Source organism: Pelmatolapia mariae, linkage group LG20, assembly GCF_036321145.2.
Source record: "Pelmatolapia mariae isolate MD_Pm_ZW linkage group LG20, Pm_UMD_F_2, whole genome shotgun sequence".
Taxonomy (NCBI): Eukaryota; Metazoa; Chordata; class Actinopteri; order Cichliformes; family Cichlidae; genus Pelmatolapia; species Pelmatolapia mariae.
Genome location: NC_086244.1, coordinates 38,920,790 through 38,946,458, shown reverse-complemented (window position 1 = coordinate 38,946,458; position 25,669 = coordinate 38,920,790). Strand labels below are relative to the sequence as shown.

The 25,669-nt window shown below is 36.9% G+C and overlaps 1 protein-coding gene across 1 annotated transcript; it reads left to right on the top strand.

Annotated features, from left to right (window-relative positions):
- The first annotated feature begins 647 nt into the window (after nucleotides 1–647).
- LOC134619326 (uncharacterized) lies at nucleotides 648–5,982 on the top strand. The gene is made up of 8 exons (XM_063465087.1): nucleotides 648–800; nucleotides 1,092–1,379; nucleotides 1,820–1,983; nucleotides 2,406–2,508; nucleotides 2,686–2,844; nucleotides 3,268–3,363; nucleotides 5,392–5,544; nucleotides 5,692–5,982. Exons 4-8 carry the CDS (start codon nucleotides 2,445–2,447, stop codon nucleotides 5,874–5,876), a joined length of 657 nt encoding a protein of 218 aa, XP_063321157.1. The 5' UTR covers nucleotides 648–800; nucleotides 1,092–1,379; nucleotides 1,820–1,983; nucleotides 2,406–2,444; the 3' UTR covers nucleotides 5,877–5,982.
- Nucleotides 5,983–25,669: the final 19,687 nt, after the last annotated feature.

Genomic DNA, 25,669 nt, shown 5'->3' with positions numbered 1-25,669 from the left:
GCTCTGGTGTGTATAATGATCTTTGTGTCAGCAGTTTCTTAATTATTCTTTGCTCCTTCAGCCTAATTTAAAAATAAAGCTTTTGAAATTGAATTGAAATTTAGTGAAATAAAGGTTAGAATGTTAACATCCTCACCTCCATTAATCATATTTGTTCTACTCAATTTTACTCTTTTCTTTTCTGCTTGTTGTCCATGTCACCAGTATGGCTCTGCCACACAGTCTGACTCACTTAAATAATGTCTGGAATCAGCTGGAAACAGCTAGCCTGTGCAGTCTGATGGTTATAAAAATATCGCTGTCATCAGTTGTCATCTCTTTGTTATCACTCTATAAATCATTTTATTTACACAGCAGTCAGCAGGTTAGCTAAACTTTAAAAACTTTAATTTGATGCAGGATCATAATGTCATTTCTGTGTGCAGAGTGTGTTATTTATATCATTCAGATCCTGTTGGTTACATCATGTTTTGTGAACTTTTTATTTCTCTTGTCTGTCTCAGAATGGAGGACGATGGTACCTGACAAAAAGGCCTGTAGTGGAACAGTGTTGGTTCACTGGAGACAGGGACTCAGTGCTGTTTCCAGAGAAAACTTCAATGAAACTGAGAAGGGACGGCTTTGCCAGGATATGGCCTGTGGTGGATACCAATCAACAAATAAAAACCACCCCCAAACAATTGAAATAGATTCTTTTTGGAACAAAAGATTCAGCTGTGGTAAAAATCCAGGAAGCATTTGGGAGTGTGAAAATAAAACCACACCCTCAAGGAAGGAGCCAGTCTTTATTGAATGCCAAAGTAAGATTTATATCAGCAGGACTGATCTTAAATGATCACAGACTTTTTACATTTGCACTGGAAACACTGAAGAGTGTAACAAGACACTGGGAGTGTGAAAGAGAATTATTCCAGATACACTGGATAAAGTAACAAACCAAAGCTAAAAGTGTTAAATGAACTATTTGATTATGGACTTGTGCTTCATATTTTGACTTTGTAGTGCAGAGAAGATTAACTGATTATTTCTACCTCAGTGCTTTATGTCTTTATCAATACTTGACTGCAGTGTTTTATTGCTTTCCTTCCCAGAGGAGCCCAGTGTCAGCCTTTCACAGGACTGTCGTGGAGAAGTGAGGATAGATGGCGTTCCAGTGTGTGCTAGTAACTGGGATCTGAGTAACGGGGATCTATCCTATGCACACAGAGTTTGCCAAGAAAAGCTTTGTGGCAATGCTGTCTTCACTAAACCCAAAGCTCCATCAAAGGGTTCAGGTAACATTTACCATGTCAGCTGTGAAAAGTACCATTCCATTCTTGGCCAGTGCAGGAGGACTAAAGGAAAGTGTGACACAAATGTGGTGTTCATTACTTGTAGTGGTAAGTGTGAGTCCATACACCTATAAACTCATCCCTATATACAGTACATACATGTATGTTATTTATGTTAATTATGGTAGTATTTTAATTCATTATCCTGGAGTGTTTTTTATTTATTTTAAGGAAGATTTCTTTTAATAAAAATGATATAATCATTATAAGACAGTGAAGCCACAAATAATTTGCCTTGCAAACCATGACACTGACAGTCTGGCAGGTTCTGTCCAGAAATCTGAGTTATTTTTTGAAATTTTCTAGAAAAAATATGTTGAACACATGTTTTACACTCCAACTTTAATAAATGTAGAGTGATGACAGGCGCTTGCTTTGCTCCTAGTGATTTTACTAAAGCTAAGGTGACCATCTCTAACATCATATTTGTCAGACAGAAGTGGATGAGCTTGTTTCCTTCTTTAAACACAGTTTCTTTGCTTTTACAGAAAGTGTAAAGTTCCGCACCGCTGAAAAACATGGAGGTGTCCTTGAAGTCAATTATCGAGATAAGTGGGAAAGAGTATGTCCATTTAATCGTTCCCCAGTGTTAGAGACAAAACTCTGTAAAGAAATTAATGAGACCCATAGCGGCTCTACGGAAACAAAACAGGTAAATCTTTACATTCTGCTTCTTGAAGCAGTCACTGATTTGTCTCATATTCTAAAAACCAAAATCATGGACAGTTTCCTGGCTCTGTGTCTCAGCTTAATTAAATCTAATAATGAAGACTGGAATCTCACATTTAAAATATTTAGGTTTATAAAATGGAAAGAAATGCATGAGACGTGTATCTCAATAAACACAAATTGACCAAATGTTTGAAGTTAAAAACTTACTGGATACTTTGCTGACGCAAAGTTTGCAGAAATATGAAAGAAATTGAATGTCCCAATACTTTTGGTCTGGACTTCTAGTGACTTCTTTTGCTTTGTGTTGCTTCAGTCAGGCCTGTTTTTTACTGCTAGAGAAATTTCAGTGTTTTTTATTCTGGCTGTATCTCTAAATGTGACAAAGTTTAAATTTGATTCAAGGTCAACTTAGAAACAACATTGGAGTTCACTGATGATGCCATGGACATCAAGCGTGCTGTCAAACAACGTTCCTGTGGAAGCGCTTTTCCAGCTACAATCATTTGTAAGAGAAACCATGAATCCATCAATCAATTAGTTGTTTTTGACAGAAAGACACTTTTTGTATTCTCTAATTCTGAACTGACTTACTTTGATTAACGTGATACAGATAAATTGTGACTGAAACTCACTGTGACTGAATCCAGAAAAAACATAATAACCTGGCTGTGTTTGTTTTCAGGCTATAAACCAGAGCCTACCGCACCACCACCGCCACCACGTTCGCCTATACCCACAGGACCTGTTATCGTGGGTGTGATATTTCTTCTTGTTGTAGTGATCTTGATTTCTTCATTTATACGATTGTATGTCAGGAGAGTCAGGGAGTCCAGAGCTTTAGGTGAGTATATTTATTACATGACTTACACACATGTTGTTTTTTTTGTTTGTTTTTGCTCTAATGAATTACCTTAAAAAGCGTAAAAATCCTGACTGAACATGAGATCAATCCAGATCTTTCATGCTTAAAGGAAAAAGGTGTTGGAAACTTTTTGCCATTAGAGGGCAATCTTTCAGCATACTGACTGAATTCTGAATTCAAATAATGCCGTCACTGCTGCTGATTGAACAAGGAGTACATCAGCTCGACCAAACTCGACCAAATGTAAATACAGAACAGGGAAAATTAAGCACACCTGTGCTTGTGTTGTGCTTTTCATGCTCTTGTGCTCCTTGTACAGTTACTTCACTGGTACATTAGCACAGTGCATTGGTGAGACAGCTGTTGCTGTATGAGTCAATTTATAACACTGTAACCTTTCAGCAAGAATGCTGCCAGGGAAAGAAATGGAGTTTGAAAGTGGAGATTATGAGGACGTCATGGACAAAGACAATGAGATGGAAGACTTCAGTCGTGGCAGTGAGTCATTCATTCAGTTTTATCTTATCTGTTTTTTTTTTCTAAACAGTGTTTAAAGTCCATAGCTTAATGGTCTTTGATATACTCTAAACCACCACTATCATTATTTTAATTTGGACACGATAATATAAGAAGCTGCACCAAGAGTTGGGAGTTCGCCTTGTAATCGGAAGGTTGCCGGTTCGAGCCCCAGCTCGGACAGTCTCGGTCGTTGTGTCCTTGGGCAAGACACTTCACCCATTGCCTACTGGTGGTGGTCAGAGGGCCCGGTGGCGCCAGTGTCCGGCAGCCTCGCCTCTGTCAGTGCGCCCCAGGGTGGCTGTGGCTACAACGTAGCTTGCCATCACCAGTGTGTGAATGTGTGCGTGAATGGGTGAATGACTGGATATGTAAAGCGCTTTGGGGTCCTTAGGGACTAGTAAAGCGCTATATAAATACAGGCCATTTACCATTTACCATTACACTAACTACTGCATGTTACTCCTACAGTTTTCTGTCTTCATAACTTATTTTTAAATAACTGTACTATATCAAGAACATCAGTTGCTCTGCCCATATAAATTACTTTCTTTCCTGTTTAAAATATGTTTTTTATCCTCTTCAACATCACCCTCCCTGCCTCGAGTTGAAAGTGCACAAATTTAAATTTCACCTAAATTTCAAAAAGACAGACATAAAACAGATATAAAAAGTAAAATTATCTTTCAAAGTGACTTCTGTCTGGATACAAAGACCAGAAAAAAGTAATATCAGGACAACACATCTTCTCTTTGACAGGCTTACACCATCTTTTGTTCACATATAAATCCAAACCCCCATCTTTTCTCTTGCCACTAGCTTTAGCTTCTCTGTCAGATTGTATCAGAGTGAAACCAAGTATATACACATTATCCAATCCAATCCAACTTTGTTTATATAGCACTTTAAAAACAACAAAGTTGACCAAAGTGCTTTCCAATAATAAAACAGAGATAGCAGTTAAAAACCATACATTAAGCAGACAAAGAAATAAATATAAATAACAATAAAATAAATACATAAATGAAAAAGAAGATAAAAATAAATATATTTAATATATTAAATATTAAAACATCAGTAAAATAGATAATAAGATATAGAATGAATAAAATTGGAGGGGAGATGGAGTGGAAATTTATTCCATAATTTGGGGGCCACAACAGCGAAAGCTCGGTCCCCCCAGTGTTTCAGTCTCGATATGGGGACAGCAAGGAGTGACTGGTCAGTTGATCTGAGAGACCTTTGTGGAGTGTATCGGTGTAGAAGGTCTGACAGGTAAGAAGGAGCCAGGCCATTTAAAACTTTAAAAGCAAAAAATTAAGTTTTAAAATGAATTCTAAAATGGACAGGCAACCAGTGTAAAGAGGCAAGAACAGGGGTAATGTTCTCACCTTTGCGTGTCCCTGTCAACAAGCGAGCAGCAGCATTCTGGACCATTTTCAAGCGTGATAGTGAAGCCTGATCAATACCAATATAAAGTCCATTACAAAAATCAAGGTGAGTAGTCACAAATGCATGTAAAACTCTCTCCAAGTCACAAAAAGAAATAAAAGGTTTTGCTTTAGAGAGCTGCCTCAGCTGAAAAAAGCTTTTTCTCACCACTGTGTTTATCTGTTTGTCCAGACATTAGAGTCTGAGATGCTTTGATTCAACCATGTTTCAGTAAAACAGATAACACTGCACACACAGTATACTTTTTGAGTCTTTAGAAATATTACTAGCTCATCACTTATTTTTGTAGAGTTGACAGACTTTGCTGCTACCAGATAAATAATAACCTTAAGGTAGAATTATCACCTTTCTGACACTGTCACAAATTGAAAAAGTAATACATTTCCTGTTTATTAAAGTGTTCCTATTTTTCTATAGTAGACCCCTTTTTTGTTAAACTATTTGCCTGCCTTAGATTTATTTCAGACAGCTCCCAGTTTCTTAAAATGTAAAAAACAGGCACAGATCTGGGATGTGGAAGTTTATTTTTTAATCCAACATGAGCTTTTTTTCATTCAGGATTCAGATCTGAGACTGAATTTGTCTCAGAGAATGATGGGCGGAGTGTTTCCTCTTTACCTTATGATGATATTGATGAAGCAGAAGAGGCTCGACCCCTGACCTTTCCGGCTACTACTGCTCCTGCTGCCCGAGACATCAACGTTCATGAAGGTGTCCATAATGAAAACACTAGAAAGTTCTGAACCAGTTTGAACACAGTGTTTTCACATTTTAGTACCAATAAATTTCAAATTTGAAAATGGGATCAATGAGACTAGTCAATGTTTAACATGTGCCAAATATTTTTCTTTGTGACAGACGGGGTGACCTACGAAGTGGAAGATCCACAGGAGAGTTATGATGACATTGATACAATCCCTGAAACTGCACAGACTACAGCAGAGGTCCACGACAGCCCTGAAACACCACATGACTTAAACACAGCAGCTCCAGGATTGGTGAAGAGGGATGAGGACTACCTAGAGCCAGATCAAGATGAGTGAGCCAAATGCAGCTTTAGAAACTACTTAAAAAAAGTCTCACAAAGTGGCTCATGACAAAATTAACTGTTCTTTTTCTCTAATTAAAAATAAGAGGACAAAAATAATTAAAATCTATTCATGCAACAAACATTTACTGAAATTCCTTGAAGAAAACTACATTTAATGCAAGAACATAATTTTAAAATAATTAAAATTCATCCCTTGATCCTGTATAGCAAAAAACTTAAAATGTAAAATGTAACAAAAAAGACGGATACTAGTGTTATCAATAAGTCATTCCATGATATTGTGTTTAATAGTAGTTGAATGTAAAGCTTTTATCAAACATGTCTATACTGTGTAGTATTACATTTTTCATTCAGTTTTCTTTGTTTAAATGCATGACGTTGATGCAACAGATGAGCTAGCTAATAGATAGATAGATAGATAGATAGATAGATATTAAAATAGTTTGCTTAGCTTACAGTTTATTAAAGGCAGGGAGACAGCTAGCCTCTTCTTCCTGCTTCTTGTTTTCAGGCTTAGCTAAGCTAACTGCCTTGTTACATTTATATTCAGCTATAAATGTGAGTGTAATATTGATATTTTCATCAAACTCTGTGTAGAAACAAATAAGTGTATGCCTCATAATATTAAGCTACTGTTCTAAATATAGTATACTCTTTAAAACATAAAGAATTCAATAAGTTTTGGTTGCCATCTTTTGTCTTTCTGAGTGATTTTGTTTCATTTAACACATTCTATCAGTTAATGGTCCAACCTGAAATACCAGTGCTGTTGGTATTTTGAAACTGGTCTCTTTAGTCCTCATGTTAAAGATGCTCAACTTCACAGAAACATATGTGAGTGACAGGTGGGTGATCTTTCGTCGTGTTTAGCTTCGCTAGTAGGTACATTTTGTTTCAGCACTAGTCAAAATTAGCGTGTGATTTCAAGTCACTGTGAATTACGGATGTACTTTGCTAACAGAACTTGCCAGGACAACGATTAGCTGCTAACTCCCAAGCTCTACCCCAGCTGAGATTACATCCTGTTCATACTCACTGGAGGGATGAATAACACTGCTTTACTGACATAAATGAATGACATTTTTAGGTTTGATCCTTTAAGTACATCTTGTGATGCCTCAGACACTCGGGGATTTTGGAAATGGCTTAGATGTTGAGTATCAAACTGTATGTTATGTATGCTATATATAGTTTGATACACAGCACAATAAGCCATTTTATCAATAAGACGTCGCTTTTAGAGTCGCTGAAGCTCTGAAACTGAAAATGTTACATACAGTTCTTTCAGGTTGTTAACTCTTTCACTAATGTTTGGGTTTAAAAGAATTTGAATACATTTTCATGATCATGCACTGTAACGTTCTCTATTATAATTAATAATTTTCAGCTGAATTCTTAAAACTATAACAGCCATTTAAATTTTAGCAGTTACTATAGCTATCTGCACTGATCAACTATTCCAAGAGTAGTCAAACTGCTTACATTGTTTATAACTGTTTATAACTTCCATTAGTTTCTGTCCTGTTTATGACTTTTAGCTGATATATAATAAATCCTTGTGGTGTCTTTATTATTGTCCTGGGAAAAGTCACATGTGACGACTATGTGACGACCTGTCAGTTTGTGGTAGGTAAAAACCCCCAAAAACAAACAAACAAAAAACCAATACATGTTTTGCCCAAAGTTAAGAGTGCTCACTTAAAAAAAAAACCAGAAAATCCTATAAATCCAGAGGTGGGAAGTAATGACGTACAAATACTTACTGTTACTGTACTTAAGTAGAATTTTCAGGCATCTATACTTTGCTTGAGTATTTATTTTTCTGACAACTTTTTACTTTTACTCCCTACATTTTTAGATAAATATCTGTACTTTCAACCCCTTATATTTTCAAAACAGGCTTATTACTTTAGCTGGTATCAGTGGTATAGTTTATAGTGTTATACTTGGGGTTAAAGTGAGCCAGAGTGAGTGCAGTAACTAAGAAACTGTAGTCACAGTAATTCAGCATCTAGTGTTACGGGAAAGGAGTGAGGATGGAGTATGTAACATGTTTCTATTAGCTCAACAAACATCAGAAAACACACATTTTTGTGTTTAGTTTCACACACAGTGTTTCTGCTAGCTAAAGGTCCAGCTGCTGTATTTTCCAGTTGGAGCAAGAATAGAGCTAATTTCATACAGGGATGGAGAACGATGTAAGAAGGAAGGATAGAGATGAAAGTTTAAGAGGTAAGCAACACTTGATAAAGTGCAAATGTGAAGCTTACATGTATCATCGTCATTATTTTTTCACATATTGGATCCATATATGATCTGTTTTGATAAATTAATAAATACATTAAATGTATTTTCATATTGTGAAACATCCTGTAAAACAAATATATACTAGCTTTGCGTTATTCCAACGTGGCAGTTTAGTGCAAACACTTCATTATTACATTAGAATGGCACAAGGTGTAGATACCTTTGCATAAAATGTATGATAGAAGCCTGCATTTTTTCACTTTCAATTAAGTAAAGAAATTGATTCAATACTGCAACTTACTGGAGTATTTTTAACACAGGTCTTTGTTCTTCCGCTTAAAGCATGAGTGTACTTTTGATATCTCTGGGGCCCAGCAAAATTAAAACCCAATCTTATTTATTTTGAAAATTGTATTCAAAAACATCAACAATAAAGACTGTTGGCCAGAGGAGGCGGAGGCAGACATTTGATACACCCGGGGCTTAGCCCTAAAAGGTAGTATGCATGTGGGAGGGGGGGGGGGGGGGGGGGGGGGTAGAAATGACTGAAAGATTAATAGGCTCTGTTTTGAGTTTTGTTCAAAAAAGAATGACTTCATATAGGGAAAATATATATATATCACATATGCAGGACACCTTAAACTAGTTTTTTAATGAAGCAGCAAGGCAGAACAAAATCAGGGCTGTATCAAGACACGAGGACTAAACCCCAATTCAACCAGACCCAGAACTGATCCGGAATTAAAACAGGACTACAGCAGTTCAAAATCAGGACTACTTAGGATTTAACCAAGACAGAACCAGAATCAGAACTAGATGATAGTAGCAAAAGTTTATATAATTATTTAGCCTTGTTGTGCAAACAAGCCTGCATAACTTAATAAATATAGAATTTGAAAAATAACAAACCTAAAAAGATACACTAGGTACGAGATACATGAGTACCTATGATACGGTGATACTTTTGGTAAACGACCATTTGACTAACATGTGTGTCTCACCTGCTCTTGTTCCATCTCTGTTCTGTCCTCATTCTCCTCTCCATCTCCCTCTCTCTCCCTCTCTCTCCCTCTCTGCTCCTCTCTCGTCCTCTCTGTTCCTCTCTCTCCCTCTTTGTGCTGACAATCAAGCCAAACACCAACATCATCAAATATACAGTTGAAACCAGATATTTACATACTCTTCAGATAAAAACACAAACACTTTTTTAATTGTAACATCAAATCAGACTAAATGTTTATTTTTTTAGGTTGATAAATATAAAAAACATATTTGTTAACTTTAAGAGTAAAGAGAGAAACTATCTGTATTTCTTAATTGTAAATGGCACCAAATTGTATTCAAAATTGAGCCACACTTATGGAGCTCCACACTTCTTTTCCTGGTGTTTTGGTTGATATCTCTTGATTTTCCCATTTCAAAGAAACAGGCTCTGTGTTTTGCCTTATATGCATCCACAGGTGTGCCACCAATTTACTCACATGGACTCTACTAACCTATCAGAAGCTTCTTAAGCTCAGAATGGAATCGTCTGGAGTTTTCTTATTAATTAACAATAAACTTAGTGTATATGTACTCCTAAATTTGATGAAAGTGATAGACAGCTCTGTCTCTCTTTATTCTGACATTTAACTAATTCAAAAGATATTTCAATATTTATTTATCCAAAACAAAACAAGTTTACTCTAAATTGATGTTGTACAGTAAAAAAAATGTTCTTGTGTTTTCCATAAAGTGTATGTAAATATCTTGTTTAAACTGTGAATATACTGCTGTGTATTGAAATTCCTCTTGTTTTGCATAGAAATATACTGAACAACATACAAAGTATAATATATAAAATAACATCTACCTGAGTTTTTTCTTTGAAAGAAGCCCCCTATGTCCATTGTTGTGTTAATCAGTACATAACTGAAACCGATTTAGAGTGTTTTATTTAGCCGTGGAAGGTAACAACTGAAAATATGAAATAAACACAGAAACAGCGTTGTTGTTCGGCTTTTCATTTTGCCATTTGTTGATTCAATTGAAGAGCAAGTAACGTAATATGGGTCAAGTGATCAGTTTGATATCAATCTTTTGTGATACACCGTCATATTTACATTATTTGTACAGTACGAATGATTTGCTTTGGTACCTGGTCAAACTTCAGTTCTCCTCTGTCTGCCTGGCTGCGCTTCTCCAACAGCGCACTCGCAGGCAGCAGCTCCCCCGCCCCCTCGCTCAGTCGCTTAGTGTCTGAGCTCGGATCATACCAATATTAGGGGGGATTTACGCACAGTCGTAAATTCCCACAGTGTGCACCATGTGCTTCAAATATTGTGTGTAGTTTTTGTTTTATACAGTTGTCAGCCAGGCATCTAACTATGAAAAAATTGCACTCCACAAGACCCCGGGCTTCTGAAAAAACAACCCGGGCTTAAGCCCAGTAAGCCCCCCCCCCGCTCCGCCACTGCTGTTGGCTGTAAACTGCCACTGGGAAACTTCAATACAAGAGTAGTAAATTTAGGTCAGGCTAATCAGTAATATTGTCCTATTACCAGTTTTAATTCACTTTGTACATGCTTGTGAGTAATTTCAAACAAGAATTCTGTTACTATTGTGGCCCACCTGCAATACCATTGTGACCCACCTGGGTATCCCCTGGGTACACTATGGGAATCACTGCTATAAACAACAAAAATGCAACACAACATCTCCACAGCAGCCATGTGGTTTTCATTCATATACATCCATCCTCTTCTACTTATCTTTATCAGTGTTGTGGGGTTTTGGAACCAGCGGCGGGGCACACCACGAACAGAGAACATGAGCTGAGACAAAGTTTTCAACTCGCGTCAGAGTCATGTAAATGCTGTTTTTAGCTACCTGCTGATTATATTTAGCTGATTTAGTACTCCATTAATTTAGCATTACCTTCTCTGGATAAGTACATATTTAGCATTTTATAATTTTTCTGATTTGTTTGTTCTGATGTCAGCAGTAAAATAAAGCATATAAACAGTTATTTTGTGGAAAAACTAGCATCAGGCCTCATGTAAACGTGTGTGAAATAAAATGGGATAAGCTATTCTAAGATATTTTAGTCATTTAATCACCATGTTAATATTCCACTAACTTTATGCAAACTGTTTTTACATTCATGCTAGCGTGCAAAGGGTTTATTGCTGCATTCATACATGTTAAGCTTTGTATTATATATATAATAGTATTATATTTGGCCCCAGGAGTGGTGTCACTATAACAAAGATTAAATTAATGTAATTACAAGTGAGAAAGCACAGTGCACTCGGTTTACCTTCCAAACTGCATCTGTTATTCAAGTTTCATTAACAGTAACAATATCCATGTGTGTATTACTCGCTTTCAGTCTCAGTGTCCTTACAGGTTGCATATGTTCATCTTTTAAGTCATAAGCAGAAAAATAAATGCATTCACACTTCAATGTTCCATCTCTTTACATGTACTTCATAAGGGACTGAAAGCTTCAATACATCTACAGTGCATCTTACAGCAATATGTATTTAAGACAAATCACTCTCTTGGCTGGTTAAAATTAAAGTGGACAAATGTACCTGTTCTCAATACTGAAATTAAGGTAACTAAGCATCACTAATTAGCAGTATTATGCAGTAAAACAATACACCCTATGTCCAGTCACACCCTATCATTCTCTCCCTCTCTGACTTTTCACCTAATTTAACCAGGGCAGAGGTTATTTCATTAAAATAATGTCAGTACACTGGTTACTTTTCTCACCCAGCTCCATGCTGTACTTTAATTCAACATGACTCTTGTCAGCTCATTCACATGAATATTAATTTCAACATGATTTTCATCAACTTAATCACATATGAATATACTTTACATGAATATACTGATTCTCTTTACAATTCCAACTCAATGCCATACAAATATGTTTCCCTTCCATGACTGTCTGCCACTCACAATCTAAACAATATAACTCACACTATGGGAGCAGCTTCACTGTCTTTTTATTTTTATTTGTAATACTCACAGCAGTCACACACTGCTTCATCTCAGGCACCTCTCCCCCCCTGCTCACATAGGGGAGACATGATTAGACGATGGGGATTGGCTGCGTTGGTCAGCCTCCCCTGAGACCACCCCTGAACCCACTGCTTCGCCCCTCCTCTGCAGCTGAGCCACAAACCACACCCACCCTTAAGTAAGAAGCCAGTCTTTATTGAATGCCAAGGTTAAATATATTTCATTGAACCTTAACAGTTGGTTTGGACATGCATTAAAAGTGATATGAGATCAACTGACACAAGATGTGAATCTGCGTCTGGAAAGGGATCTCAAAATTGGATTATAGGTGGTAGACAGTTGGTGCCATAAGCCACCCCCTGTGTTCAAGGGTGGCTGTTCACAGTTTCAAACCATGTCTTCTCTGTCCAAAATGTGAACACTGACATCCTCGTAAGAGTACCTTTATCCTTTATATGCAGCTGTACAGCTAAGTCTTGTGGAAACCAGCCAGGACAGCTTGTGTAAATCCACAAAGAGCAGAAAACCTCAGAGCAAGAGCTGTAAAGGTCAGCTGATCATAGCCAATTGTACTGGAAATTTCTTTATTCTATGTATTGATCATATATTTTAACCATATCACTTTAGAAATAGTAATATCACTTTCTCATTTAGCTGTATGCATGAATGTTATCACAGAGGGCCTATTGTAGAGTTGAAGACATCCAGGCACCCTGTTCAAGGGAGGTGATGGAGGTCGTAACGTTTCTTAGAGTGGGAGGGGGTCAAGAATGAGCTGGACTGAAGGTATAGGGGTATATGACATGCTGTGGAGTGTTCTTTGTTTGAGAGTGTTTGTGGGAGTATAGAGTTCAGGACGGTGTCCTTCCTCAGAAAACCATTTTGGTGTTTGACTTGAATGTTTTCTCCACTGCAGTGTTCTTAATAAACTTCACTTCAAAAACACACTCACCTGGTGGTTGCAGTTTTATTTAAGATTTTCCACAACACTATATACAAAGAAAACGTCTAGACCTCACATAGAAATGATTGTGCATTGTGACTCTTTCCCCCTATCCTGAGCTGCTTACAACTGATTTTGGTGTTTCCCTAAAATCAGTTTTGAGTTTTTAAACAGCAACAGTTTTTACACTTTGGCTTTCATACCTTTGGACAGAGGGAAGCCAGCTGTTTGCTCTGCTCTTGGTGCTTTTGCTAAGCTGACCATCTGCAGTTTCGCATGTTTTTCAGACTCAAAGTGGATAAACGTGTTTCCTAACGTACCAAAACTATTAATCCTGTCTCAGTATGCCATACTGGTTTTTATTATTAATTCACATGTTTTGCATAGAAAGGGACTGTAAATCCGTGAACTTAAATAAAGTACAGCTCTCACTATGAATGAATCCAGAAAACTAAAATGTGGCTGTATTTGATTTCAGACTGTGATGCCATTTCCACTGCAGTCAGAGAGAAAGAGAAAGGGTTTTTGGAAGCTTTTGGCCATGAGAGGGCGCTCCTTCAACATACTGACTGAATTGTGACGTCTCTGTGCCCTACAGTACACAGCCATTTCAAATAATGCCATCACTTGCTGTTGACTGAACACGTTATGTACTGTAAGAGTAAATGTGTAACACTGTAACCTTTCAGCAAGAATGCTTCCAGGGAAAGAGATGGAGTTTGAAAGTAAGGAATATGAGGATGTCATGAACAAAGAAAATGAGGTGACCTCAGTCATAGCAGTGAGTTATTTATTTATTTACTTATTTTAACTTTTTAAAAATGTATTTCTAAACACTACTGATTCTGCTTAAAGTCTTTAGCTTAGTGTGATTTATATCCTGTACATCAATAAGGTCATTCATTTGGATTAGGCATGGTATTATAAGAAGCAGCAATGCCTTACACATTTTAATATTTTACATCGATAATATTATCGATATATTAATGCTCCAATTTTCTGATTCCATAAGTTGTTTCTACTTAACTACTGCTGTACCTACTACTAGGGCTGGGTATCGTCACTGATTTCTAGAATCGATTCGTTTCCGATTCACAAGGTCCCGAATCGATTCGATCCACGATTCGATTCAATTCCATTCGATTCAATTCAATTAAATTCGATTTGAATCTGGGAAATTTTGACAGTCAGAAATATTATAATTCAGATCAGTACATTTACATATTTTTGTATCTATAAAAAGGAAGCTGACATACGCAAGACTTTATCAAAGGTGTAAGCCTCACAGCAGATGCCTTTGTGTCAAAGTAGCTGAAGATAAAACACAGAAAAACATGAAGGTGATTTTCCTGGCCTGGGATTTTATAAAAATATTCTGCAGTACATCAAAAACGAAAGAAAACCATTAATCAACATATGAACGTTACCTCTGACGTTACAGCGGTTTTATTAGAGACACGGCTAAGCGTTTTGCATTTTGCATAATTTTAAAAAGTTTAAATTTGTTCAGTATTGAACGGCAGAAATTAGGTTTTCTTTTCGGAAGAATGTAAAAGGAAAAAAAAAAAAACAGCGGCCGACAGCGCTGTAAACAACAATAGACTTGTGCGTAACAAGCAAGCGAATAATGCAGAAAACAGATTTTTAAACGGGAAACTGTTCAGAGAGAGAGAGAGAGAGAGCTGTGCATGAAGTGTGGTTTTATCATGGTGGAAGCAAAACAGTAAAAGTCAGAGTGATTTCATGACAATGTTTATGTGAAGCATAGTTTGGATCTTCTTTTGCTGCTGGTTCGGTCAATATTGTTTGGAGAGAGATAAAACTAGCAGCTTTAGAATCAGCGCAAAAAGGGCGTGACCCGCCGAAACATCAGAATCAGTGAGCTGTCGGCTTTCAGCCCCGACCGTGTCCGTGCAGTTGTTGTGCCAAAAAGTGATTGTCTGCCAGAAAGTGATTGCCGTCCGCGGGGTCGCGCTGTGTGTTTACATCTTTGTGCAGAGTTCCTGCTCTCATTTACTGTCTTAGCTGTTTGGTGGTTGTTGAAATTTTGTGAGGTTTCACCTGAGATTCTGGCGTTTCGGGAAAAATAAATTTATATTAAAAAATCGATTCAGGATTTTAATGAATCGATTTCACGTTTTCCAAGCCAGAATCGATTTTAATCGATGAATCGGTTATTAAAACCCACCCCTACCTACTACTACAACTGTATCAAGTAAGCGCAGAGGCTCCAACCATAAAAAGTGCTACTGCTCCTGATCACTTCAAGGTGCATCATTTCTATTTCACCTCAGTTTTCACTGTGGAGCTGAACAGAAATAAAACAATGATAAAATTTATTAATCTGTTTGTTTGTTTTTTAATCTTTTTTTTCTTTCTGATCCTCATTTTTGGAAGTTTGTGTCATTTAAATACTGTACTTCACTAAAGTTGTTATAATCATTATATACAAGAAGTATGTATGTAGAACAAGAAATAGCAAAATCTTTAACATCGTTTTGTTTGATACTGATAATATTACATGAGCTACTTATTGCATGAGCTAGTTTGTCAGCTGCACAGACACAAGTCACTCACCTGATCTATCTCTCTGTAAAGAGGAAATGCAGAACTTTTTAAATACAACACTGTTCATGTCTTTAACCTCCTAGGACCTGGCGTCCACATATGTGTACATCACATTTTTGGCCTGATATCCACTTACGAGGACATTGCACTGCTTCTGTTTTATCAAAATTTAAAACGAATATCCTCATATGTGGCTCTCATTTTTCTTAGAAACAAAAATCAGGTAAAAAAAAAATCTGGTGATTCTTTGTTTTTACATTCATCGGGTCCCAATCAGCCCAAATATCAAAGAGAAATTAAAAATAATAATAAAAAAGAGTTCTTAGGAGGTCAATGATAACCCTAACATAGAGTCATCTCCTTTCTGACACTGTAACAAACTAAAGATATATCCATTTCCTTTTTAATTCAAGTTTCATTATAAGACTTCATCTAATGTGGACTTCTTTTGCATAACTATTTGCCCATCTTACCTTAATCTCTAAGTTCCTAAGCAATAAATACGGCACTTTTTTAATGCCATCTCTCTAATACTGATTTATTTCAGATAGTTCCTATTACACTGTCCCTATACTGGAGTTTTTGGGGAAATATTTTATTAGTTTTAAAAAGCCAAAATGGTGTAAGCGTTGCATTGTTAGTTTTTATCCAAGATTCAGATCAGAACGATGGACAGAGCATTTCATCTTTATCTTTACCCTAACTGCTCCTGATGACACACACACAGTTCTCTGAAAAAACATTTTGCCCCACCCTGATTTCATGCGTAGATTTTCGCATATTTGCCACACTTACATGTTTCAGATAAACACTTTAGACAAAGATCACTCGGGTAAATACAAAATACAGTTTTTAAACTATGATTTAATCTATTAAGGAAGAAATAACATCCTGAAGACCCAGGAAAGCAGCCAGATGAGTGATTAAAGATCGTCTTTACTGAACTTCTATTGGATTTTGGTCAGCCGCGCGTGGGGGCCGGTCAGTGGTATCAATTTATTGACTCATTCAGGAACTGCCTGCATACTCTTGCTATGAATTTATTCTTCTTCCTGCTCCTTTTCATGCATGGAAACAGTGTTATTTTAATGGAAAGGAAGGTTGTGTATAGGAAATGAATTACTGCTGTACCATGTCAACAAAATAAAAAATGAAATGAAATGAAATGAAATGACCCACAGCAACAGGCTGTCTAGCCTTCAAATCTGTCACCACCAATCACTGCCCTTACATCAGAATAGCCTCTGTCGACTGGCAACCTTGACAGTGCAAAGTACAGAGAAGTGGAAAAAACTGTAAAAATGTAGCCCTCTTAGGTCTCAGGCTAAAGGATTTTCATATCCAGGTGTATGCTTTTAGGCATTACATGTTAACATTAGCTAGGTGATCAGCAATCAGATTTACACTTTTATTGTATATGTTATATTGTAAAAATTTCTAATATTCATTTGATCTTTTACCCTGTTTGTGTGCATAGATTGGCTGGAAAAATGCCAGAAAGCTAAAACCAGTCTCCTTTTGTTGGTGTTCACAAAAAAGCTTACAAAGATAAAATGTACAACGTTGGAGTGTTTTCACAGTGGAATACACTGTTTTAAGTGTAATAATCTGTAAAATGCCTTGATTTTTTAAAGTAACCCACCTCATACCATAATAATAAAACATGTTTATGTTGTTCTCCACCTTCACCTTAACCAGACCACACCTCTGCAGTGGAGCCCAGTGCTTCAACAGCCATCATCCCAGGACACAGTCTATAATCCAGCATGCTTTTGGAATGATGAAGACCAGGTTCCAGGCCATCTTCCTGCAAACAGATGCACCACACCTTTGTATCTCATGTAAGTAATGACCAACCACCACACCATCACTACTATTAACAGGCAGGTAAGCAAAAAATATATAAATCTAGGATTCCTGTTTTTTCACAGTGCTTTGTTAACCTTTTTTTGTTGTTGTTTTTGTTGAAGAGTTCCTGGTTTTATACTACAGTCATAATATTTTGTATCCAGCATCTTTTATCTTTGCACTTCTCTGAATCCATCTATGTGATGTGGCAGTGGACAATGGAAAGAAGCATCCCAAACACTCTCTACAGACCACCCTGTGTGACCACCCTGTGCTTACCAACCAGACTTCCTGTTCAGGCAAATATCAGGTTTGCTATTCTATTAAAATTCAAAGCTTTTTATTCTTGGGTTTTTTTTTTTTTTGGTTAGAATTCCATTTCCTTCTCATTCAGCAATCAGCCATTAAAAATGTTTCTAGTTAGCTAACAGATTACTTAGCAAATAAGTTAAGAGATGTTAAACAAATACTGTAAATAAACACACTGATGAAAATTACCATTTGTGTAAATCTGTTTATTCATTAAACATCAGTTAGAAGTTAAAATAACTTCTTGAACTTATTTTTAATTAATTTATAAGAACACAGCTTAATCTGTGTTGAAAATAATCTATCCATGCTTTCCCTGCTGTTTTTTTTAACCTTTATTTATACAAACAGTATAAATTATGTCTTCTTTAAAAGAGAGATTTGTTCCAGCCAAATACATTAAAACTACAAAAATAACAGATACAATAAAGTAGCTCAATTTGTCTTGTGTACACAGACAAGAACAAGTTCCCAGTGATGACTTCACAAAATCATTTGTACGTCTTTTGAAATCTGCAAGTGAAAAATGAGCGAGCTTCAAATCCTTCTGCAATGTATTTTATGAAGACGGGACAGAAAAGGAGAACGGCTTCTTCTCAAGCTCTGAATGTAATGATGTCCTGAGACTGCAGTCTATGACAGAAATGTCTGCGTAACATGTAATCTGATAAATATGAGGGAGGTAAACCAGAAATAGATTTATAGATGAAGTGATACCGATGAAACATCCTGCCCAGAGGCCCAGTCAACCAGAGTATATACAGTACAGTAGTGTGTTAAAGGTCTACAGCCAGTTATAAATATTAATGCTCCATGACAGAATCCAACAGATAAAGAGAGTGAGCAGAGGTATTCATGTAAATTATGTCACTGTAATCCTGGAGGGGTAAAAAAGTGGCAGGAACAAGCCCTTTCCTTGTGGCGAGAAACATGATCTGTTTCTGAAAATGAACCCGAACTTCAGCCTCAGTTTCTTTCACAGATAGTCAATCTGTGGCTTTAAGAAAAGACTGCCATCAATTACAACACCTAGGTATTTGTAGGAGGCTACAGTTTCAATAGAAATGCCTGGAGCAGATACAAGAGAAGGAAATACTGCTGGCACCCTCTTTCTTTTTGAGAACAACATGAGTTTGTTTTTTTCTGCATTTAAAACCAGTCTAAGCTGACCCAACTGAGACTGAATACTATCAAAGCTTGCTGTTGTTTAAAAACCAACTCGACAATAAATAATTGTATCATCTGCATAAAAATGGACAAATGCATCTAGATTTCCCCCATTGACATAAATAGTATTAGAGACATTTAAAAACTGGAAGAGAGATCACTGAGCTGTACGCACTGCTTACAGTACGAAAGATAATGTCGTGGTCCGCCAGTCCTTGTCAGTCGACCTGCCATGTATTTGGATTTGTGTTGTCTACTTCCCTCTGTGCAAGTTTGTATGTGTGAGTGTGTGGCGATGTTCATGTTTTGGTGCAACACTAGGCCTGGATAGTTTTCTCGCCTTGGAGCCAGCCACACCCGTGGAGTAATCACACTCCCCTGATGCTGTTTAGCCTTGGCAAGGGATTACTATTAAACAGAGCAGCTGAGCTACAGACGATGCTGGATCGTTGTTGTACACAGTCAGTACTCCAGCTCGTCAGGTGAAAGTCGTTGTGATAAGAGTACTTACTGCAGTGTCTTATTGTTTCCAGGTGAATTACGGAAACGTGTGGAAGGAGCTGTGCACCATTTTACATAGACACAGCTGGAAGTTGTTTTGTCACCACGGACCATGTTGAGAAGTCACTGCACGGGAGCTGGGAATCATCACAAGGAGAGATCACTCACTGTGGATAATTTGCACCGTTTATCTTGACTTACTGTAAATAAGGGCACTGTCTTCAACTCAGGAAGTCCTGAGTTTCAGAAACCTGACAGAAATTTAGAGAAACAGCCAACTGCCTGGTTTGAAAGGCCTATTTCCAGTAATCGTTGGCATAAAGTGTCAACAGTGTCAACCGCTTTTGATAGATCAATAAAAAGAGCTGCACAGTAGATCTTTGAGTCCAGGGCTTCATTGAGAACTTTTAGGGAGGCAGTTACAGTACTGTGCAGTTTCCTAAAACCAGATTGGAAAGGAGATAAAATACTATTTTAATCCAGATAATTTTTAAGTTGATTATTTACCAGCCTTTCAAGTACCTCAGGTATGACACAGAGTTTGGAAATTGGCCAGTAATTATTAATCATGGAAGAATCACCACCTTTCCATAGGGGGAGTACAAAGGTGCACCTCCACATCCCTGCTAAAGTGTTCTGTTGTATAGAAAGATTAAAAATATAAAAAACTGGCTCAGCTATGATATTTGTAGCCAGGCGCAAGAAAAAAGGAGAACCGGCTGACCTTTTGGCCCTGCAGTATCCTCGGGGATAGAAACAATTAGGACAGGAGGCCTAGTTGAAGAGCTCTCTCCCAGCACCTCATTCAAAAGGACAAACCAGGTCCAATCAGCAGCAGTGGGCTTCTCACTGACTCCCTCTCCTGAACTAGATCCTTTCAATCCTGAAGGCAAAGGAAATCAAAAAGGCAGCTGACAAAAAGACTAAACATAAACATAAACGTCTTTTTAAAGATCATTGTTCTCCTAAAAAGAGGAACAATACTGTCTGGAACAATATATCCTGGCTGCATTGATATCAAACGTTCCATATAGGATGAGGGTTAATAAAACTGTACTCATGTACACAAGATGCGTATGAGTATAGTTTAAACTGACAGATTATTTATTCTTATACTTCAGAACCACAGTGGCAGAATGTTTGGTGAAAAGGAAATTTTCATCTGTCATTTGGATTAAATGAGCTGTTGGAATCTAAAACACGATGTTTAAATTCTTACTTAATATGAAAATACATCTCATGTTTTGTGCCTTTTCCTATAGTGAGCTTATTCATCAAATATGAGGACATGATTTTAACCCTACATAAATTTGAACCCATAATAAAGGCACTGCTAAGTTACCTAGCAACATGGTTGTTTATACACAGTTTGGCCAGTTAAATTGATTGATAAATAAATATATATGAGATTATGACTAGATAAAACATGGGTAATTACTGCATTACTGCAATTACTGAGAGGTTGGAGATAGTTGATCAAAGCCAAATGTGGAATGATAAACTTACTGTTTTTCTTTTTCAGTAATTATCTAAAATGTGTTTCTTCATTTTTCTGACCAGAGTGAGGTCAGTTTAAAAATGGAGCCTACAAAAAAAATGCTGCATGTTACCCAAAATTCATTTTGTTTCAACGTTCTTCTTCTGTAACAGTTATATTATTTACATGTGTCATTTATTGTTGTATTTGTTATATCCTTGTGTATTTTTGATGATGAAAGTTATTTATTTAAAAAAATGAATCTTAAATACTTGTTTTGTGAAATCTTAATTAAATGTGAAAAGATGCCAGAGTGTGAGCTAATTAACACAAAGAATGAACATATGGGGATAATATGGTAAAAGCAATTTATTACTGCTTAATTAATATTGAGGTAGTGTGCAAGTTCTAAACAGTGATAATGGTTATATAATACTAATAACTAGCAACAACAGAAAGTGTTAATAATGTGGCAACTTGTTTGTTAGACAAATGTGTAAACAGTGGAGCCACAGTTTACACAAATTCAAATTTTATTTGTCACACACACAACCAAACACAGAATGACATGAGGTGAAATGCTTATTGCTGTGCAATGCCCAACCATTAAATGACAATAAGAACTGACAGTAATATTTACAGATTTAACTCAGAAATTTACAGTAAGATGTGCAAATAACAGTTTGCGTAAGAAATTATTAATAAAAATAAATTATAAATCATAAGAAGTGTGCAAAAGGAAAAACCAGAGTGCGTGTGGAGATGTGATGTGTGTGGGCGAGTTCAGTCCTACACCTGGTTTAGGGCCCGAATAGCTTGGGGGAAGAAGCTCCTCCTCATTCCCTCTGTTTTGGGCTTAAGGGAGCGGAAGCGCTTCCCAGACCTCAACAGTGAGAAGAGTCCATTGTTGGGATGGGAGAGGTCCATCATAATCTCCCTGGCGTTAGTCTTGCACCGCTTAGTGTAAATGGACAGCAGGTCAGGAAGCTCTGATTGAATGATGTGTTTGGCCGAGCACACCGCTTTTTGCAGATCTTGTTTGTCCTGCTTGGTGCTGTTCCCAAACCAGGTGCAGATGTTTCCCGTCAGGACTGTAATATTTCATGTTTATAAATATTCTTTGACAGTCTTTCTTGTTGTAATGTGATGTTTTGTGAATACAGAGAAAAGTAGTTACGAGTTTGTGTTACAGAAAATTTTAGGCCTGCACATAGATTCAAGTCTCTCAAATCACCAGCAGTGATCTCCGAATTGATCATGTTTTTTTTTCTTATCTTGTGGAACAAACTACTTAAGTGACCTGAGATCTGCCACATCTGCATGCACATGCAAATGTAAAGTGAAAACATTTCTCAAGGTTCTCATTGGTTACTCTGTCTGCATGCAAGCGTGGGTGGGTGGGGGTCTTTGTGGTTTGTCTTTGGGTTGGATGTGGGTTCTGAGTAAATGTTTTCACATGCATTTGTTCGAATGCAAAGCATGTTAAGATGATTTGAGCGCCAAACTGACTTGTTCTTTAAAACTGTGATTCCCATACATTTTTCCCATACGTAACTGTTTACCAATGTTTTGGTAAACAGTTATGGTTGGATCAGGTGACCCTTAATCCTCTTTTAGTTACGCTGCAGTAGAGGTATGTGTTTATAGACCACTCTGTGTTTAACCATCAGTTATTATTAATCTCTGGCTCTTCCTGTTAATGCAGCATATTTATATTCAGTGGCATTAGAACATTTTTGCTAACAAAATAATATAAATACAGAGGCAAAACAAACAACATAGGAAACACATTTCTCATACAAGGCATAGTAGATTACAGTCGAAATAGCCCATCGGCCAGTACATTTTCAGACCCTTTCTTGTCTTTTATGTCTAAACTGTATTCCTGCAGCAACAGGGCCCAGCACGTAAGGCGCTGGTTGTGATTGAACATGTGTGCCAAGAGTACAAGAGGGTTATGATCAGTAAATACCTCAATAGGTAACGAACTGGACCCCAGGTAGACATGGAAATGTTGAAGGGCCAGCAGCAACGCCAAAGACGAGTGAGCCTCCCTGAAAGCCTGCCTCAGGTATGCTTTTATCCACACCTGACTAGGTGTGGTCAATTAGCAATATCTGAACACACTGAAGAGATTAGGGGCTGCAGAGGGGCGTAACACAGGTAGTCCCACTGAGACTGAGGGTCTCATTAACGAGAGATACCTGTTGCAAACTTTATCTGTTAAAAAACATTACATTTGTTGATGAATGTGAGCTGTGTATTTGAATTTACTTAAATACATAAGATATTTTAATTTTGGTTTTGGCATCTGCTGGCTGCTAAGATATTAACATTGTTTTTTCTTTTTATGGCTAAAGACTGTCAGGGTTATAGTGGTGTTTAACTCAATCAGCTCACATCGCACATGTGAACATTATTAAATAAATAAATAAAATAAAATAAAGCAATATATATATATATATTACTGCGTTGTTTGCTGTCTTGGCTACAGGGCATGTTAATCTGTTAATCACATTAAAAAAAATCCAGTTTTGAAAAGATTTAATTTCTTAAGGATAAATATTTTTTTCTATACAAACCTACCCTACCCGCTGTGAAAAAGGAATTGACCTCTAACACTAATAACTGGTTGTTCCACACTTGTCAGCAAAAATCCCGAAAAGTTGATTCTGTTCATCTGGGATTTCCTTACCTGGATGATTGTTTGTGATAACTGGGAATGAGTCTGTCACATCACTGCGAAGGATTTTTGTCCACTCTTGTTTGCAGAATTATTCAGCCATGGCTTCAGTATGAAAAACTTGTTTACGATCAGGCCAAAGTATCTCAATCAAATTTAAGTTTGGAATTTAAATAGACAACTGCAAAAACGTATTTTTAAATTGAATTTAATGTAATTTATTTAAGCTCAGGGGTCGACTTAGCCTACAGTAGTTAGGTCCGGCAGTAATCAGCCCTGATGCAGCTAGTGAAATGGAAAATTTATTTTCAAAAGATGATTATCTTTTGGGGCGTAAGTTTATTTGTAAATAGTTGTAATTTTATTTATTTTAATTTAAATCTAATAGAAAATAAAGTGTTGAAATAATGGAGGTCTATGTACTTCCTCAAGTGACTATATTAAGGTTTGCACACATCAGTGCACTATTTAAGGACTATTGTCATTTCATGTGATTTCTTACTCTTAATTTTCTTAATATTCAAATATGTAAAGCCAAGCATTGTATTAGTTATTGACAGCTTTACTCAAATAAACTGAGAGAAGAGGATTTAGATAGAGATATACCAGTCATGATAGACTGTTTTAATTTTGTGGTAATAAATACAATTTTGAAAGAGAGCCAGTGTTTTATGCATGAAATATTCATGTGTATATTTCATGCATTCATATATTCATGTGTAAAAGTCAGTTATGGCATATGTGATACAGTTTTGTTGAATAGTGTGTGTCCCCCTACAGCGTGTGTTGGGGGACAACAGGGTTGGTTTGTGCATCCAAAGAGTCTTGTTTGCTGGTTAGCATGCCCTTTAATTTTGCATTCAGTTTGATACAGATGTAAAGCACTGAAATTCATGAATCTGTTGTTTAAGTAAATATTCAAAACAAGTGAAAGCTCCAAAAAGATATTTTTTTCCCCTTAAACACTTTAAAACCCAGTTTCGGAATGGATATTTTTATGTTTCCTGAGAATATGTCTGAAGCAGAAGCATATGTACTAGTACAGTTTCCTGTTTAGATAGACGATCTGGTTTCAAAAATACAACCCAGAGGTTTGTGGCTTCATTTCTGTTAAGCTTGCTCCTAACTTGAGCTGATGGTTGAGTCAGTTATGCCTTAACTCTGATCAGGCCACTGATAAATGTGGTCACGACACCACTGTGTGAGTCATACGCTTCAAAGTGAGATCAAGAAGAAATCAAACAGATTTCCAATAAAAAAGGAATTGAAAAACATTTAAAAGAGACATTTTGTTACTTTAAAACTAGTTCATTTATTTTTACAATTTTATTTAATTCACTTTATGTTAGTGTCTCTTAGTGAACCAGACAGATATGAAGAAGGGCCAGAGACGCAAACAAACTGATTTAGAAGGACTTATAATATGTAACTTGTGTGAACCTTGACATTCATTATTTGCTTTGTTAACACTGACCTGTAAATCATTCAAGCATAAAAAAGGAACCTAGACTAACTGCATGTGGCGCAGTAAAGATGATTATATCCATGTTGAACTAACAGCGTCAGAACAGCGGCCCTCGTTCTATGATTACGGTTACTGATGCCACATCAATTACAGCTTCCAACTTTACCCTGAATGCTTTACATGTCACAACGTTTACACGTTTACCGTGACGTGGAAAGGTTTTGGCCCCTTCTTTAGACAAAAAAAAAAGCATGACTAAACACAAAACGCAGTTTCTAAATAACGGGGTTTATAATTAAGGAGGAAAAATAATCAATTTCCCATGGTGAGTGTTTCTTTTTCACTCACTCTTGTGTCTTTTGTCCTGTCTCCCTTCCTTCACCCCCAACTGCTCGTAGCACATGTCTGCCCCTCCCTCAGCCTGGTTCTGCTGGAGCTTAAAAGGGAGTTTTTCTTTCCCACTGTTGCCATAGTGGGTCGCCTGATTGTGGGGTATTCTCTGTACTATTCTACGGTCTTTACCTTACCTTGAGGTCTTGTGATTTGGCACTAAATGCTGCCAAAAC